Source organism: Cucumis melo, chromosome 11 (genome assembly GCF_025177605.1).
Source record: "Cucumis melo cultivar AY chromosome 11, USDA_Cmelo_AY_1.0, whole genome shotgun sequence".
Taxonomy (NCBI): Eukaryota; Viridiplantae; Streptophyta; class Magnoliopsida; order Cucurbitales; family Cucurbitaceae; genus Cucumis; species Cucumis melo.
The window spans coordinates 12428639-12445863 of NC_066867.1; the positions used below are offsets into that span (position 1 = coordinate 12428639).

The 17225-nt window shown below is 36.9% G+C and overlaps 1 protein-coding gene and 1 non-coding gene across 8 annotated transcripts; both read right to left on the reverse strand.

Annotated features, from left to right (window-relative positions):
• Positions 1-718: 718 nt before the first annotated feature.
• On the reverse strand, positions 719-14568 carry LOC103496017 (protein NUCLEAR FUSION DEFECTIVE 6, mitochondrial-like). Of its 7 annotated transcripts, none has more exons than XR_539038.3 (4): positions 14190-14552; positions 13874-13995; positions 2676-2728; positions 719-1076 (listed from the first exon to the last, which is right to left on the reverse strand). XR_539038.3 is itself a non-coding variant. In XM_017046392.2 (3 exons), the coding sequence occupies exons 1-3, from the start codon at positions 14336-14338 to the stop codon at positions 1069-1071; spliced, it is 279 nt and encodes a 92-aa protein (XP_016901881.1). In that variant the 5' UTR covers positions 14339-14536; the 3' UTR covers positions 719-1068. The 7 variants fall into 7 exon arrangements, 4 of the variants coding, with proteins under 4 accessions (XP_016901881.1, XP_016901880.1, XP_016901879.1 ...); XR_539037.3 differs by lacking the exon at positions 719-1076 and adding an exon at positions 1241-1614 and having other exon boundaries at positions 14190-14529; XR_539036.3 differs by lacking the exon at positions 719-1076 and adding an exon at positions 2040-2328 and having other exon boundaries at positions 14190-14529.
• On the reverse strand, positions 5999-6100 carry LOC127144105 (U6 spliceosomal RNA). The gene has a single exon (XR_007815726.1). It is a non-coding gene; the product is annotated as a U6 spliceosomal RNA (small nuclear RNA).
• Positions 14569-17225: the final 2657 nt, after the last annotated feature.

The following is a 17225-nucleotide window of genomic DNA, read 5'->3' on the forward strand; positions in this document are numbered from 1 at the left end:
TTTTATGAGAGAATATGCAAAAGCAAAGTTCCAAAAACAGCTCTATCTCTTTTTGCGTACCAACATCCCCCTCCTCTTTAGGAAGTTAGAGAGAATATGGGAACGGAAAATATTAGATTAATTATTAAAGGAGGAATGATGTGACTCAGATCTTTTAGTGTATTTTGAACAATGTAATTTATCCATATTGTACAATCAATGATAAAAATCATTTGTCAAAAATACACAGCTGGATTGACCATGTTTGTCAAAATATTTGTACAATTAATTTCAAAATAAAAAAATTGATTCCATTCACCTCATATATTGTCAAAAGAATGATAATGACCTTTTTATTTGTCAATATTACTAAGTCTAAATTTTAATAGTTTCTTACTAACCATTGTATACAAATTTAAATTACAATTTCTAAAATAAACTTTAAAGAATTGCTCCACATCTCTCTCAACACACTTGTATCAAACTTTTCTTCCTACACAACTAACTCTACATCCAAGTACAAATGGAAGTTAAGAAAAGACACCAGGAAAATCATGCGGACTAACCAAACCATATCATCTATCCATCGTATGACAAAACATATATGAACCAATTTCATTTAAGTTAATTTAGTGCATTTTGATTTGCAATAGTAATTTCACTTTTACTGTATGAGTTAATTTAGTGCATTTTGTTTTGCACTAGTAGTTCACCTTGACTTCATAGATTATTCAACTAATTTCAATAAAATTGTCGAGCAATTTCTTTAGTTCGTTCAATGTTCGTGAAGGCCAATTTCAGCATTAAACTTCCTACATTACAAAATTAGAACATGGTTGAGCAAAAAAACCAAATAAACAATATTTTTTTCTCATGGTTTAAACTTAGCAAATCACTAACTAGACGTTCTCACATCTAGATTCTGATTTTGGTTATTATATCAATAATCCAATTGAAAGCCACGAAATAGAGTTTCAGATAATCTAGGCAAAACTAGGATATTTCTAATGAAGAATCTGAATTTGAGGTACAGATAAGCAATGACACTGGCAAATTCAACATAGTTGCAAACCTTCATGCTAGAAAACATCACCGCCCTAGAAAACAAAACAAAACAAGAGGCAGTCAGACACAACAAGAACTCAACAATTTAAAGACAAGTTTCCCAATGGACTCGAGGCCTCAACTGAAAAGCAAAGTTGGCTAGCAGTATATATATAGGCTACAATGATCAATGATGCAACAATAGAAAAGACTGAGCTTTCTGGATTGAAAATCTTCGCTTTGATATTTTAACCAAGTTTCAAGACACTGGTATTCAACCAGGCATCACTAGCACGTATTTCAAATTACTTATATCGAAGCTGCTACAAAATACAAACCCACTTTTCCAGCGAAATTATCAATTGCCCAACGAATATTCAATGAAAAAATTAACATGATCACATACAATTGTTAACAATCAATGAGTATGAAATAGAGAATCAAGACCAAATATTAAAATTAAATCAGTCTTCAAATAGCAACAATCCATTGCCATTATCGGAAGCTCTTCTTCATTTGTAGCATGGAAGCCTCTACTAAATAGAAGTCACCGTCCGTATAGATCCTCTTGTCACTTATCATCATTGCATGCTGATGAACACAAGTGACCAGTGTGTTACTAATGACAGTTTGATATTTTAATCAAAACAAGAAATAATTAGGTAGATGATGAGCATGCTTAAAGAGATGTGTAGATTTGACATTTTCCAAGTTCAAACTTGAAAAATGGAAATTTAGAACCTAATTTTGGGTCATGGAAACTACAAAACATTCATTCTAGTTGGAAGCAGAGGATGTTTCAATGTATATTCATAAAGAAGACTTCATCTTTCCACGGACTACTTCAGACTTCTTTCCATGCTACTTATGGACAGTAATATATGAATTTGCAACTTCCATCTCTATGAAGTTGTGGAAATGAAAAGATAACAGCTAATCAACAGAACCCAAATATTTAAACTACGTAGAAGCCAAATTTATTCTACTACGATCTAGTAATCTGTAGTCCAATATAGTTGCAGGATAAAATTGAATATATAATCTTTCAACATGTTAAAAACAATCATCTACAAACGAAGTGAACGAAATAGAGTATCATAGTTTATTATTTCATTCCAAATACAATCATCTCTTTTAACCTATTGATGGAATCCTCTCGAGATGTTTTCTTTTTCTTTCTTTACTTTGTCTTGGGGATGGGCCAAGGGGGGTAGGTAGCATCGCTAGGACTTAAAAGGGGAAATTCAAAAAACAAATCAAGTCATTCCTTCCTGCCTCTCGATCCTCATCTAGTCTTGTCTTTGCCTACATTGAAAACAGGGGAATGTGCTTTTTTAATTAACAATTTGAATCAGAAATGGAAGGTTTTTGCTTAAATGACTCATTTCAGTAACATAACAACAAAATTTAAAACATCCGAGTTCAGCAAAAGGACTTGAACTCTGATCGACAAATGATAATGAGAGGTGGAGGAAAGAGAATGAATCAATCTTGTCTGTTAAGCTCGTTTGCATCCTAGTTTGAAGACTATCTACTTGATGTAACAACCTGTACAATAGGGGGCATATGATCGAGTTTGTTGTGCACGCATGTTATTATACAATTTCGTTCAACTTTATCATTTCTTTATGAGTTTACAGGCACCAACTCACCAGAGCAACAAGAAGGCAAGAAGCATCAATGGCCTATAAAGTGTGCTAGCTACCTAATTCAAGAGTAAAAAATCCACTAGTTAGACGGCCTAGAAGCAGATCCATTTCTCCTTTCAAAACAAAAAGATAAGGAAACTTATGGAACCGGATCAGGTATCTCTATGTTTACAAGTTTTATATCGAGTGGAGAAACAAGAAATAGTCATTCATAAGAAAAAAGCTTGAGAAATGTGTTAAGATTCTCAACCTGAAACTCAAAAAATTCTCGACAATGTCAAAACAGAGAGACAATACTCTGCTGTAATATATTGATATAATAACCAAAATGTTCAACAAACCAACTATGATCAAATGAACAGAAAGTAAATGAAACGAAGTAATAAGAAATAATAAACCCAGCTCCTTCGAGAAGGCTGGAAACCTCTGCTGAAAAACCTACAGCAGCTTTCACCAAAATCAAGACTTAATCCCTCGATCCCAGAACATTTCCTATTTATACCCATATACAATGTGGGTCCTCCGATGCTTCTCTCCTCTCCCATCAGCTCTCCCTTTGAATTATTCTGTGAATTCCCCTTCCAGCCCTTTCTTTTATAACTGTGGAGAATTGGGGGTCTAACGTTACTGCTCAGCTCGAATTGCACCTTGTCCTCAAGGTGGAAGGACAGAAATTGTTGATTCATTAAGTACACTGATTGTTAGTTGGCTTCACTGTCCTGCAATCCCTTTCATTTTACCAACCATTCGTTTGCTGCGATTTCCCCATTCTATCTTACCACCAATACTGATTTTGGCCTCAAGTGCAACTCGAACTCTTCGATCAATGTTGGGGGAATATGCTGGACCGGTTGAGTTTGTCCCAACTTTAGTTTCAGTTGTGACACATGAAAAACATTATGGATGGTTGCCTCCGGGAGTAACTCAAGGCGATAGGCCACTTCTCCTATCCTCTCCATAATTAGGTAGGGCCCACAGAACTTCGGTGCGATTTTCTCGCTTCCTTTTTTTGTTAAGGATCGTTGCCGGTATGTCTCAACTTCTGGTACACCTCCTCTCCCACTTGGAAGTTCATCTCTCTCCGATGAAGGTTCTTCAAGGCATTAATTACCATATCCCTCTCTTTCAATAGTTGATCAGCACTGTTGTTGGTTGCCTTCCTTTCACCATATGAAATAAGGGGAGGTGGGGGCCTATCATACACTACTTGATATGGTGTGGTCTTTGAAGAAGCATGGAATGTTGTGTTGTACCACAATTCTGCCCATGGCATGCATTTGTTCTCATTGCAAATGCATCTCAAGAATGTCTCTAGACACCGATTCACTTTCTCTATTTGCCCATCAGTTTGAGGGTGGAATGTCGTACTCCTCTTTAAAACTGTTCCGATGGCTGTAAGTAGCTCTTTCCAGTTAAAAAGATCTTTCTCGGTCAGTGACGATAGATTTTGGAATTTCGTGTTTACTTACAACCCTTTCTATAAACACATCAACCACTTGCTTTTCTGTAAAGGGGTGTTTGAGAATGATGAAATGACCAAATTTGCTCAAACAATCCACCACTACCATAATGGAATGGTAGCCTCCCACTTTAGGTAACCCTCCAATGAAGTCCATTGTCCAATCTTTTAAAATCAATTCGGGCAGAGTTGTCAGAGAAATGGATTGATTCATATTTATTCTGTTGGCGAACTTCACATTTTTCCACATATTTCTTCACATTACTTTTCATTCCTACCTAATGAAGCATTCCACTCATTCGCTTGTCAGTTCTTAAGAACCCAGAATGACTTCCCATAATGGAATCACGAAAGGTGGGCAGTAAGGAGGGTATAAGGGACGAAGTGCATAGTATGACTAACCTTCCTTCAGTAACTGGCCATTAACCCACTCATATCTCGGCTTTCCTTGGGGATTTGTCTTCAAAAGGGCTATAATTTCCTGTAGTTCTTCATCCTCTTCAACCTCTTTTATCACCACTTCCACATCCTCTATCCCAAGTGCCGTCATCACGAGGAGTTCTGCTAGACGGTAGACTCAAGACTAGGCATCTGCTGCCTTATTTTTGGAGAATTGGCTGATATAAAATCTCAAAATCATATCCCAAAAGTTTCATCAACTATTTCTGAAACTAGAATAGTACCACTCTATGCTCAATCAAGAATTTGAGGGCTTTTTTTATCTGAAATAACTGTAAACTTCCTCACAACCATGAGTGCGCTTTCATAAATCAACTTGGTTTGAGCACAGAGGTGATAGTTTCTGACTAAAGTAAGCTATTGGCCTTGAGTTCTGCGATAGGACAACCCAAACAAAACAGTTTCAATCACAAAGGATAGTGTGAAGTTGGAGGGAGCCATAAATGGTACTGAAACCATGGCCCTTATAAGTTCTTCAAATCCTGTAGATGCTTCTTCACTCAAATTAAAAACATTTTTTCGTAGTAGCTTGGTGAAGGGGCCTGCAATGTCCCCATATTTTCTAACAAATCTTCTACGATATCCTGTCAACCCTAAGAATCCTCTGAGTTCCGATACATCCTTGGGTTGTGGCCAATTCACCATTGTTCTAGCCTTTTCCCTATTGGCCTCCACCCCTTGTTCAAGATCCAATGCCCCAAATACTATATTCTTGAATGGCCAATGAAACATTTCTTCCAGTTGGCGTATAGTTCGTTGTATCTTAATATGTTAAAAACTACCCCTAAATGCCTCTCATGTTCTGTAATATCCAAACTATAGATTAGTATGTCATCGAAGAAAACCAACACGAATCGGCATAGGAATGGTCGAAACACTTGGTTCATTACCGATTGAAATGTCGCTTGAGCATTAGTTAGCCCAAATGGCATCACCAAAAATTCATGGTGCTCTTTAGGCATCCAAAATATTGTTTATGGAAGTCCTCTTCCTTCATCCAACATGCAACTTATGGTAATCCACGCAAAAGTGATATCCGAATTTGAGGTCAAGCTTAGAAAAACAACTACCTCGTGTAGTTCATCAAGTAACTCTTCGATCACGAGAATGGGAAATTTATCCAACACTTTGACTAAATTCAACTTATGGTAATCCACGCAAAAACCCCACCCTTCATCCATCTTAGCCAACAGCACCTGACTCGAGTACACACTTCAACTTGGTCTAATTATTTCAACTTGCATCATTTCAGTCACTAGCTTTTCTATTGTACATACCTGTATTTATAGGTTCTCACATCTATAGGTTTTCGACCCTCCATTGTTAGAATTTGGTGATCTATTGCACTTTGAGGTGGTAACTTTCTGGGCATTGCAAAAATATATTCATATTGTTTCAGTAAAACCTAGATCATCGACAGCCCTTCTTGATTTGTGTGTGTCATCCTTGCACAAGGGTCATGCTATCTTCTCTATATCATTCCAATTTTATTGGATGTCCCCGAAGGAGCTGGATCATCGACAGCCCTTCTTCATCACCCCTTTCACTAATCTCATTTTTAGCTTTCTCACCTTCCTCAACCTCCAAATTCTAGAATTCAATCCAGAACCCTTCATCCTCCTTTTCCCCGACTTTATAAAGATTTTTAATGAACATTCAGCAATAGTCATGGTCGAATCTCCCTTGAGAATAAGGGGGGTGGCCAATGCACCCTGATAAATCTAGTGGAGCACAACCAAGGAAATCCTAAGATGACATCCATTCTCCCAGATTAATTTCTGAGAAATCAGCCTGAATGATCAACTCGAGAAGTTTCACTTTGACTCTTGCAGATTTCGACAACTGATCTGTCTCCTATAGTAACCTCAAATCTTGTCCCCTCTAAGATTGGTAGGTTAGGTTCATCCACGATTTTTTGATGTATAAAATTATGAATTGCTCCATTGTCAATCAATAAAATCACCTCTAGCCTCGCTTACCCCTCAACTTTATGGTTCCTTTCTCCAAAAATCCATAAATGGGGTGTTGAGCAAATTTTGTTCCATCCCCAACTTCCATTACTTTTAGTTCTACAGTTTCATTCTCACTAGCTTGTCTCAACTCCTTCAAACTCATCTTCATCGTTCATGATGAAAAGCATCAGCTCTCAATTCCCTCTCACCTTACAATGATGGCCATGTGATCATTTTTCGTTGCACCCAAAACACAATCCCTTATTGAGAGATGCTTGGAGCTCACTGTCAGACAACCTTTGACTGATTGCTCTTTCTTCTAGTAGTTCCTGGAAGAGGTACTGTTATTTGTCACATCTGGGTCTCATTCCCATTTTATCCATTTTTTTCTGCATGGGCCTAATGGGTTCTATTGGGTTAGGCTTTTTTCTTACCCAGCCCATGGGCTCCTGATAGAATACCGAAGTAGTGTGTTTTTATTCAATTGATATTAGTAAGAAAGAAATACAGTGGAGTATTGATTCTGTGATCAATTCTTAAAAAGACAATGGAATGAAAACGAAATGTGTTTATCTCTCCCTTTCTATTTATCCTTTCTCTCAAGGATGTGAAAGGAACTTCAACACCAAAATGAACTCCACACTCTCTCCCCCAAATTCCCTTATAACAGTATCATTTCCTCTAACTACCCTAGCCCCACTGTGGACCCCATACCCAATGGCATTATTCCCCTTCACACGTGGCTTTCCTTTCTTCCCCTTTCTACTATATTGTAAAATAATCAGTGGTCTATCATTACACTCCTCCAAATCCAGCTTGTCCTCGAGGTGAAAATCTGAAAATTGTTGCTGGAAATCTTCACGCACTTCCCATATAGCTTCGTGTGCTGGTAAACCCTTCCAACTGATCAACGCCTCCCATCCGTTGAAGCATTCTTTCTATACCCACAAATACCTCTCCTAGAATAGCCTTCCACTTATGAGTTTCAGTAAGATATGGAATCAATTGGTGCACTTCAATATGTTCCCCCAGCATATTCTTAAGCTGCGACACATGAAACACAGGATGTTAAGCAGTTGAGGATGGCAATTCGAGCTTGTAAGCAACTGGCCCAATCTTCTCTTCCTCAAGGATACTTGTCTATATGGGCAGATTGTTAAAAATACCATCTCTCCCACCTGGAACTCCACCTTTCTCCTCTTCAAATCTGCATATCTTTTTATCTTATCTTGAGCAACTCTGAGATGTTCCTTCAACGCTCCCAATGCAATATCTCTTTTTCAGTTGCTGATCCAGTGTCGAATTTGACGTTTCCACATCTCCATAATAGATAAGTTGTGGAGGTAGACGACCATAAACTGATTGGAAGGGAGTGAAACTAATTAACCTTTGGTATGTGGTATTATACCAATATTCCGCCCAATGAAGCCAATTCACCCATTCTTTCAGTTTCTTACAAAAGAAAACAACGCAGATAAACTCCTACCCCTCTATTTACTACCTCTATCTATCCATCAATCTGCAGATGATAAGCCGAACTCCTACTCAATTTTGTTCCAGATAAACGTGACATTTCCCTCCAGAAATGGCTAAGGAACACCTTATCTCTGTCTGACACTACAGATGTAGGAAAACCATGCAGTCTCACAATTTCTTTGACAAATATTTCAGCCACGGTCTTGGATGTGTATGGGTGCTTCATTGCTATAAAATGAGCATATTTGCTCAACTTGTCTACCACAACTAAGATCACATCAAACCCTGCAGACTAAGAAAGACCATCAATGAAATCCATTGATATTCCGCTCCAAATAATGTCTGGAACCTTGAAAGGTAACAACAATCCTACTGGAGATGAGTTAAAGCCTTATTGCACTGACAAACCAAACATTCTTTGCAGCACTTCTTTATATCATGTTTCATTCCTTCTCAATACAGCTCGCCTGTCAATCATTTGTATCTTCTCAAAAATCCAAGGTGTCCTCCAAAAACAGTCATGATACGTGTGCTGAAGTGTTGGTATTAGTGTTGAAGATTTAGATATAACTAATCTTCCTTTATACCTTAGCATTCCTACTGTAAAGAAAAATCAGTAACCTCTCCCTCCTGTAATTCAGCAATTATCTCCCTTAAACGAGAATCTTTTTCCACTTCCTCTTTTATGATAATTAGAGCTAATAATGTTGGAGCAATTAGATGGTAGAGATGTACTGTTGGTGGCATTCTTGACAATGCGTCAACAACCTTATTCTCCAACCCTGGTTTATAAACAACTTCAAATGTATAGCCCAATAGTTTTGCTATCCATTTTTGGTGTTGATCACCCTTTGCTCCAATAAAACCAAGCCAAGAGGCCTATAGCATTTTGTGTTGTGGTTGAATCACTCTTTGCTCCCACCCCATATCCTAAAGCATCTATCTCTACTTCGAAGGGTAGATTAAAATCAGGCGTCGTGTCATCAAGCATTTTGTAATTTCTTAAATGCCTTTTGTGCTTCATCTGTCCATTTAAAAGCTCCCAATTTAAGTAATTGGGTCAAAGGGACCGTCATGGTTCCATAATTTTGCACAAAGCATCTGTAATAACCGGTCAAACCTAGGAATCCCCTTATCTCTCTTACATTAGTAGGTATAGGCCACTCTTTGATTTCCCGTATCTTCTCAGGATCAACTTCAACACCCTTTCTAGATATGATATTCCCCAAGTACTCAACTCGTGCAGGCAAAGTTGCATTTCTTCTTATTTGCATACAACTCATAATCCCTTCCAATGCTAGTTCCAGATGCTACAAATGCTCCTCTAGGCTTCTTCTGTAGATTAAAATATCATCAAAGAACACTAATATAAACTTCCACAAGTAAGGTTTGAAAACAGCATTCATTAAAGATTGGAAGGTGGATGGAGCGTTAGTTAACCCAAAGGGCATGACTAGGAACTCATAACAGCCTTCATGAGTTCTAAATGCAGTCTTCTCTATGTCTTCTGCACACATCCGAGTTTGATGATACCCTGCCTTCAGGTCAATCTTTGAGAATAGTGTTGTGTCATTTAATTCGTCAAAAAGTTCTTCAATTATAGGAATAGGGAACTTATCTGGGATAGTCACGTTGTTTAAGGCATAGTAATCTACACAAAATCTCCAACTTCCATCTTTCGTTTTCGCGAGCAATACTGGGTCGGAATAAGGGTTGGTGCTTGGACGAATTACACTAAAAGCTAACATTTCATCCACTTTCTCCTTCTGCTGATAAGCATACCTGTATGGCCTTGCATTCACCACGTCTGTGCCCTTCTTTAGGTGCTTGGACGAATTACACCCGAAGCTAATATTTCATCCACTTCCTCCTGCTGATAAGCATATTTGTATGACCTTGCATTCACCGAGTCTGTGCCCTTCTTTAAGTGTATATGGTGCTCAATGCTCCTCCTTAGAGGTAATTCTTCCAACCATTCAAAAACATCTTTGTATTTGTCTAACAATGCTGGGATTGATTCCCTTATCATTGGCACTTCTTCCACTCCACAAAACTCCGCTAGTGTCATTCCTCCTCCATTGGTCTATATTCAATCAAGAATCCCCGATAAGAATTTGTCCACGACTTAATCATGCTCTTTAAGCATACTCTAGTCTTGGTTAAACTCGAGTCACCCCTTATTACCACCTTGTTATTCTCATGATAAAAAGTCATGGTAAGGTTCCTCCAGACCATTTCAGCTACTCCCGACAAATGCAACCAATGCCTTCCTATGATAATATCCACCCCTCCAAGCTCTAATGGTAAAAAGCTTTCAACTACTCCCCATCCATTCAACATCAACTCCACTGCTTCACAAATTCCCTTCCCTTTTATTGCTATTCCAGATCCCAATACAACTCCATAGTGAGAAGTATCCTTTGTTGGTAATTTAGCAATGACACCAATTTTTCTGATATAAAATTGTGGGTAGCTCCGTAGTCAATCGATACTATAACTTCTTCTTCCTTAATCTTCCCTTTTACTTTCATAGTTCTAAGATTAAATAGGCCAACTACTAAATTTATGGCCAGTTCAACGACCGATCCTATTTCTTCTTCTACTTCAATTGATTTCATTTCCTTATTCTTCTCATATTCGTCTTCTTTTATAATCTCCACTTCTTCATTGTTCTCGTCAACCACAAACATTCTCAGTTCCCTCTGTTGTTTGATTTTACAACGGTGACCAGCATGATATCGTTCATCATACCGAAAACACAATCTCTTATCTCTCCTTGCTTGGAATTCGGCGTCAAATAGACTCTTCGCCAGTCCTTCTCGTCAATTTTCTCCAACGCCACCCCTTTCAATGTTACTTTACTCATAGGGTAACTATTTCCAGGTTTGCTTTAATTCACACTTATCGGAATAACATAATTTCGAATAGGAAAAGTTGTTTGGGCCTTACCTTCGATATTCTTTAAGGTTACTTCTCTCCGCGTAATTTCACGATTCTCCACTCTTTGGGCTAGTTTCATCATCTGCGACAGCCCAGTTGGTTCCCAACATTCAACCTCAGCCTTAATCCACAGTGTGAGCCCATTCATGAAGGTTTCTTCCAACACTTCATTTGGTAAATACGGTAATGGCGCCACTAACTTATCGAAAAGGTTCCAATATTGTTCCACTGTCGTTTCTTGTTTGATCGCTAAAAATTGTCCACAAATGGAACCTTCTTTGATTGATCGAAATAGCACCGGTAGTCGTTGCTTCAAGTTTGCCTAGTTTTTGAACGCATCATGTTTTCTTGCGATCGATACAAGTCTAGTGTTGGTCCATGAAAATTGATTAGTGAAAGAATCAACTTCTCTGAATCGATTAGTCTGTGTATTTGAAAATATCGATTGGCTCTAAACAACCATGAATCCGGGTCAATGCCATTAAATACCAACATCTCAACTTTCTTGAACTTATTTCAATCATTTTGATTTTCTTCGCTTTCACTTTTGCTCGTTTTCCCTTCGGCTCCGATTTCCTTCATTGAAGTACTTCCTCCTTCGATCGTGCTCTCCATCATTGGTACTTTCCTTGCCGATTCCATTACTTCTTTGATCGTCGTGGATTTCTCCTTCGCGTTACCTTCAACTTATTTCAACAGCAATTGTTGTCGCTTTTGGGCTTTAATCCCAACCTATCAATATTTTTCACTAACGACATCAGATTCTCCTCAATCGCCAGTAACTTGTGTAATTCAGCTCATATTCCCGAAATTTCTCAATCGAACATTTCCAGCTTCTCCCCGATGCGTTTTTGTGCCATTTTCTTTAATTTTCCCTGCTCTGATACCAATGTCATAGAACACCGAAGTAGTGTGTTCTTATTCAATTGATATTAGTAAGAAAGAAATACAAAGGAGAATTTATTTTGTGATCAATTCTTAGAAAGACAATGGAATGAAAACGAAATGTCTGTTTGTCCTTTCTCTCAAGGATGGAACAGAACTTCAACACCAAAATGAACTCCCCACTCTCTCTCCCTTAAATTCCCTTATAACAGTATCATTTCCTCTGACTACCATGGCCCCACTGTGGTCCCCATACGTAATGGTATTATTCTCCTTCACACATGCCTTTCCTCACTTCCCCTTTATACTATATTGTAAAATAATTGATCGTCTATTGGCTCCCCATTCACTCAAGGCCAATTTAGGGGAACATTACGATCATTGACCAGTTGGGCTTCCTTCATACACTCATCCAAGTTCTTCACATGAAGACTTACCACTTCCGTTTGCTGTCACAAAAGCATCCATTAGACCACTCTCCACCATACTTGGTAAGGGTACAGAATAGTTCAGAAATGTTTTTAATTTGTATACGGCAATCTTGCATGATCCAAATTAACCAAGCCCCAATGCTCCCTTTGCCAGTAGGTTGAAAGTGATTGAACATCCTCTGTTTCAAATCTTCCCATGATGTTACCTTCTTTCGATCGTTACTCGAGTGAAACCAATTTATTTCATCTTGAGCAAAGCTAATCACCACTACCTTGACCTTCTCGTTATCCGCTAAGTCATTTATCTCAAAAAAATGATTAGCCCTGTATGCCTACGATTCCGTATTCACACCATTGAAGATCGGCATTTCTAACATCTTATACTTGCTCTTGTCAATTGTTCCATGTTCGACTGTCGAACCAACTTCCATATCCTCCATTTTTCCTTTCATTTTGAGCACTGAAACATTGGACGTCCCTGATTCCTCTTTTCTCCGACTAACCGTATTCTCTTTCATGTCTTTCGCTAGTTGATCCACACTCTTCTTCAGCCTGAGTATGATTTCCTTGAATCCATAATTTCCCTTTCACTAGACTTCATTCTTTCGATGAGTTGTTTTTTTTATCTATAGATCGTGTTCCCCCAGGATGTTGAAGCTCTAATACCAATTTGTTGAGATTCTCAACCTAAAACTTAGAAAAATCCCAACAATGACAAAACAGAGACAGTACTCTACTGTAATATTGATGTAATAACCAAAATGTTCAACAAACCAACTGTGATCACATGATGAACAGAAAGTAAATGCAACAAAGTAATAAGAAATAATAAAGCCAGCTCCTTCGAGAAGGCTGGAAACCTCTCCTAAAAAGCCTACAGCAACTTTCACCAAAATCCTGACCTAATCCCTCAATCCCAATACATTCCCTATTTATAATTATACCCACATACAAGGCGGGCTGTCCGGTGCTTCTTTCCTCTCCCATCAGCTCTCCCTTTGAATTATTCTATGAATTTCCCTTCCTGCCCTTTCTTTTATAAGTTTGGAGGACTGGGGTCTAACAAAGGGATCACAAAACTAGCGCAATACATTCAAATTTATGTACACATAAAATGCTTATGAAAGTTTATAAGTTACTGAAATATTTATACACATCAGTACTTAAATTAAGCCAAAAGAAAGTTTTTCATGGTGTAGTTTCTTATGATTCAAACACATTAACTACCCTAATCATAGATTACAAGCATAGATACTTCATCCGCCAAAAGCATCAGATCACTGTGGCTAATATGACCCCTAAACCTAAATATAGATATCACTATTTCAAAATATAGTTGATTATTAGTCCCACTCAAACTTTATTTTTCCTGATTCATGAAAAAATTATAAAGCTAAAATTCATCCAACGAAAAACAAATGCAAAAAGAAAATCAACTTCCAGAAAATTATCCACTCTTTCTTGTCCACGGAAGAAGTCATTCTGAAATTATGGATATGGTCTAAATTCTAAACTATACAAATACATCATATTGTCCTCTCTTTCGATGTAGCTCACAACAGGTCAAGAAAGTAAAGAATTAAATTATCAGTTATGCACCTTCGGGGAGCCAACCGCAGCTATGGCGCGAGATAGAGAGCATGGAAGTCATTAAAGCTGAGGACGACACAGAGTGAAATGGCATCATTGACTCCAAACAGAAGCTCATCACAGGCGCACACCTTCAAGCAAAATAGATAACGTTATTTTACTGAAACGTTTCACGACTAAAACGCTGAAGAGAGAAATAAAGATGAAGATTGAACACTGTTTTCGTTGCTCTACTTTTAGTGAGAACAAAAAAAAAACCCCAAAAAGCTCTAGATTCAGAAGCTTTTCGCACTTAAAACGGTTGCAAAAGCATTAAGCAACGAACCTGAAAGTAGGATGAGAGAGGGGTTTGTTAGTTGCCATGCGAAAGGGAGAGGTTGATGAGGGCTTGGGTTGAGAACCGATGTGAGCAGCAGCACGGCGTGCCGAACCAGAGAATGACCGGAAAGCAGACCGAGCACCAATTGAGGCCATTGATTACGAGAAGAAATGATAGATTCTGAAGGTTGTTCTTCTTGGTTTCGGAATATGAACAAGAGAGAACTAACTCTTACTTCTTGGCTGGCTGCTGAGGGGAAGAAGCTAAAACCCTGCTTTGGGTATAAGGGGGGTTTTCTACAATGGTTTTCTTGGGATTGAATATTGTACGTTCTAATATGTTTGATTGAAACTAATTAGGGTTTTAAGGTAGTTTTCAATTTCTCTCTTATGTTTTAACCCGAACTTCCATATGTATAGATTTTTTTTTTTTTTTTTTTTACAACAGTCTTGATTCAAAATTCAATCAAATCCAATCACTTGTGATTAATTATTGAGTCCCAGTGTTTTGATAAATATGCTATGTTTGATTAAAGAATTTTAAAAATAAAACTTTTTAAATCTTAGATTTATAAAAATAGATTTATTTAGTGCGGAGTTTAAATGTACTTATTTAATCCCTCATTTTTTAAAAAAATAGGTTTAAAAGGCCCCACAAATAATTTTATACTTTTATTTTAAATAGTTATATGACATTTTAATTTAAAAAATAACTCCTAAGAATCTATTCTCTAAGACTATTCTTTAAACTTTTTAAATATCATATAATTATTTTAAAAAATCAAACATAAAATACTTTTGGAACCTTATAATCCTATCTATATCTATAATATATAAAAAGTCAGAATCTGAAAAAAAAAAAAAAATTAAACACATTTATCCTTAATCTTTTTAAAATATCACATTTATGCAACTACTTGAGGTCTTTTTAATAACATAACAAAGCGGCAAGTTATTTACACTCTATAGAACAATTTCAGAAACGGAAAAAACTCATAGGCCCACAATGCGAAATACCAAAAATACCCCAAGAAACGTGCGATTAATCACTCCACGCGTGCACGACTAATGTTAATAAACGATTATTAAACTGCATAATTATATTTTGACTAAATTTTTTTACTTGTTCTTCAAGACTGGAATCAAAAAACCACACTGCATAGTTTGGCAACGACTTTTTGATACTCATGTGCTGACAGGAGACAATAAGAAAGTTGAATAGACAGATACAACAGCACACTTAAATCTATGGACAGAAAAAGATTTGGAATACTATTTCAATACAACTCTTGGTGATTTCCAAGATAAACAAGGGTAGGGAGATGCCAACTACGTGATTGGATGTATCAACATAAGAGAGCATCGGCTTCATTTCAGACAGCTTCAATGGCTGCTTTCTGATTGTGTCATCCATCCTACAGACTATAGAAGTCAGTGTGGATAAATCCTTACGAACTTCTTTTATTTCCTTCTTCAGTTTCTTGTAGGATTTTGAATGACTTTGTTGTTATTTGTCATTGGACTTCTTTAATCTGCAACGTTTCTTGTTGGTGATTGGATGCATTTCAGACTGATTAGCCACTGTTTGACTTTGTTCCCTTTGTGGTGACAGTTGAGGACGATGAATCCATTCAAGATACTCTTTATCATGCAATGAACAACAGATCATTGTTTTGTTGAACATTTGCAGTTGTTCCTTGGTCAGTTTATCCTTAATAAGGCTGCCGATCTTGTGCACTTGGCATGAGACAGTGGCAGGGAAATACTTGTCGTTAGATACAGCCATCCTGAAAATATAGTTAATCGGCAAGTAATAAATTTAACAATCTGGAGAATATAGTTTAAACGAATCTGAAACCCTAAACGCTTGACAATAAGAATTTAAGAATAGAACGATAGTTTTTCAAGACAGAAGTCAAAACGTTTGAAATATAAAGAAAGGAAAAGTGTAACGTTATAGTACGAAAAGTTTGGGAAAATACCTTTTGACGTTGACGAAAAAAAGGGACTGAGACAAAAATGGTCTGAGAGAAAAATGGACTGAGAGAAGATGAAGCTGAGTGATCAATGCGGTTGTGTATTGCAAAATGACGGAAAACGAAGAAGGAGGAACATATATATTGGTTGTTTTTACCAAAGGGGCAATATTGTAAATTCGCATACTTTTTTAAAATGCTGAATCGCGGTTGTAAATTCGCGGTTGTGTTTCTTTGTTTTAAAAGATCGTTTAAAACTAAAACGATCGTTTAGTTATTTTAAACGATCGTTTAGTTTTTTATAACCGATCGTTTAGTTAATTTCAAACGATCATTTGGTTGTTTTTAAACGATCGTGTAATTATTTCAAAACGATCTTTTAAATATGTATATACGATCATGAAAGCAACTGTGTAGCAAATAATTAAAAAATATATAAATTAAAGAATTACAAATTAAACGAACAGTCGTGTGAAATATAAAAGCGATCATTTAATCAAATTAAACGATCGTTTAGTTATTTTAAACGATTGTTTAGTTATTTTAAACGATCATTTAGTTTTGTATAATCGATCATTTAGTTGTTTTCAACCGATCGTTTGGTTGTTTTTACACGATGGTTTGGTTGTTTTTAAACGACCGTTTAGTTATTTTTAAACGATCAATTAGTTATTTTTAAACGATCATTTAGCTATTTTTAAACGATCGTTTACTTATTTTTAAACGATCCTGAAACCAGTTTCTTGTGTTCGTAAATGAATAAGCCAGTTGTTATTTTCGTCTTCTTCATCCATCTGGAAGCACATAAAGTAAGAATGTTGGGACACATCATTAAGAAAACACATCATTAACAAACATTCATTAATTAGTGTAATAATTAGTACATTGGTAGAGAAATTTCTAATCTTGTATGCTCAACTTCTCGGTATATGAAATTGGATTGGTACACATTAATCTGTTGTGACCTATTTGTTTACACCGACCACTCTTATGCCATTTCGGAGCTTCACCAACACTCGGAATCCTCTTTTTCTTCAGTCGACCAACTTTTTTGACTACTTTCGGAG

Coding starts and splice junctions, on each gene's coding strand:
- LOC103496017 (XM_017046391.2), bottom strand. CDS start 14,338: ATGGCCTCAATTGGTGCTCGGTCTGCTTTCCGGTCATTCTCTGGTTCG. Junction 13,996..14,189: donor CTCTCTCATCCTACTTTCAG/GTTCGTTGCTTA, acceptor TTTTGCTTGAAG/GTGTGCGCCTGTGATGAGCT. Junction 1,615..13,873: donor CTGCGGTTGGCTCCCCGAAG/GTGCATAACTGA, acceptor TGTGTTCATCAG/CATGCAATGATGATAAGTGA.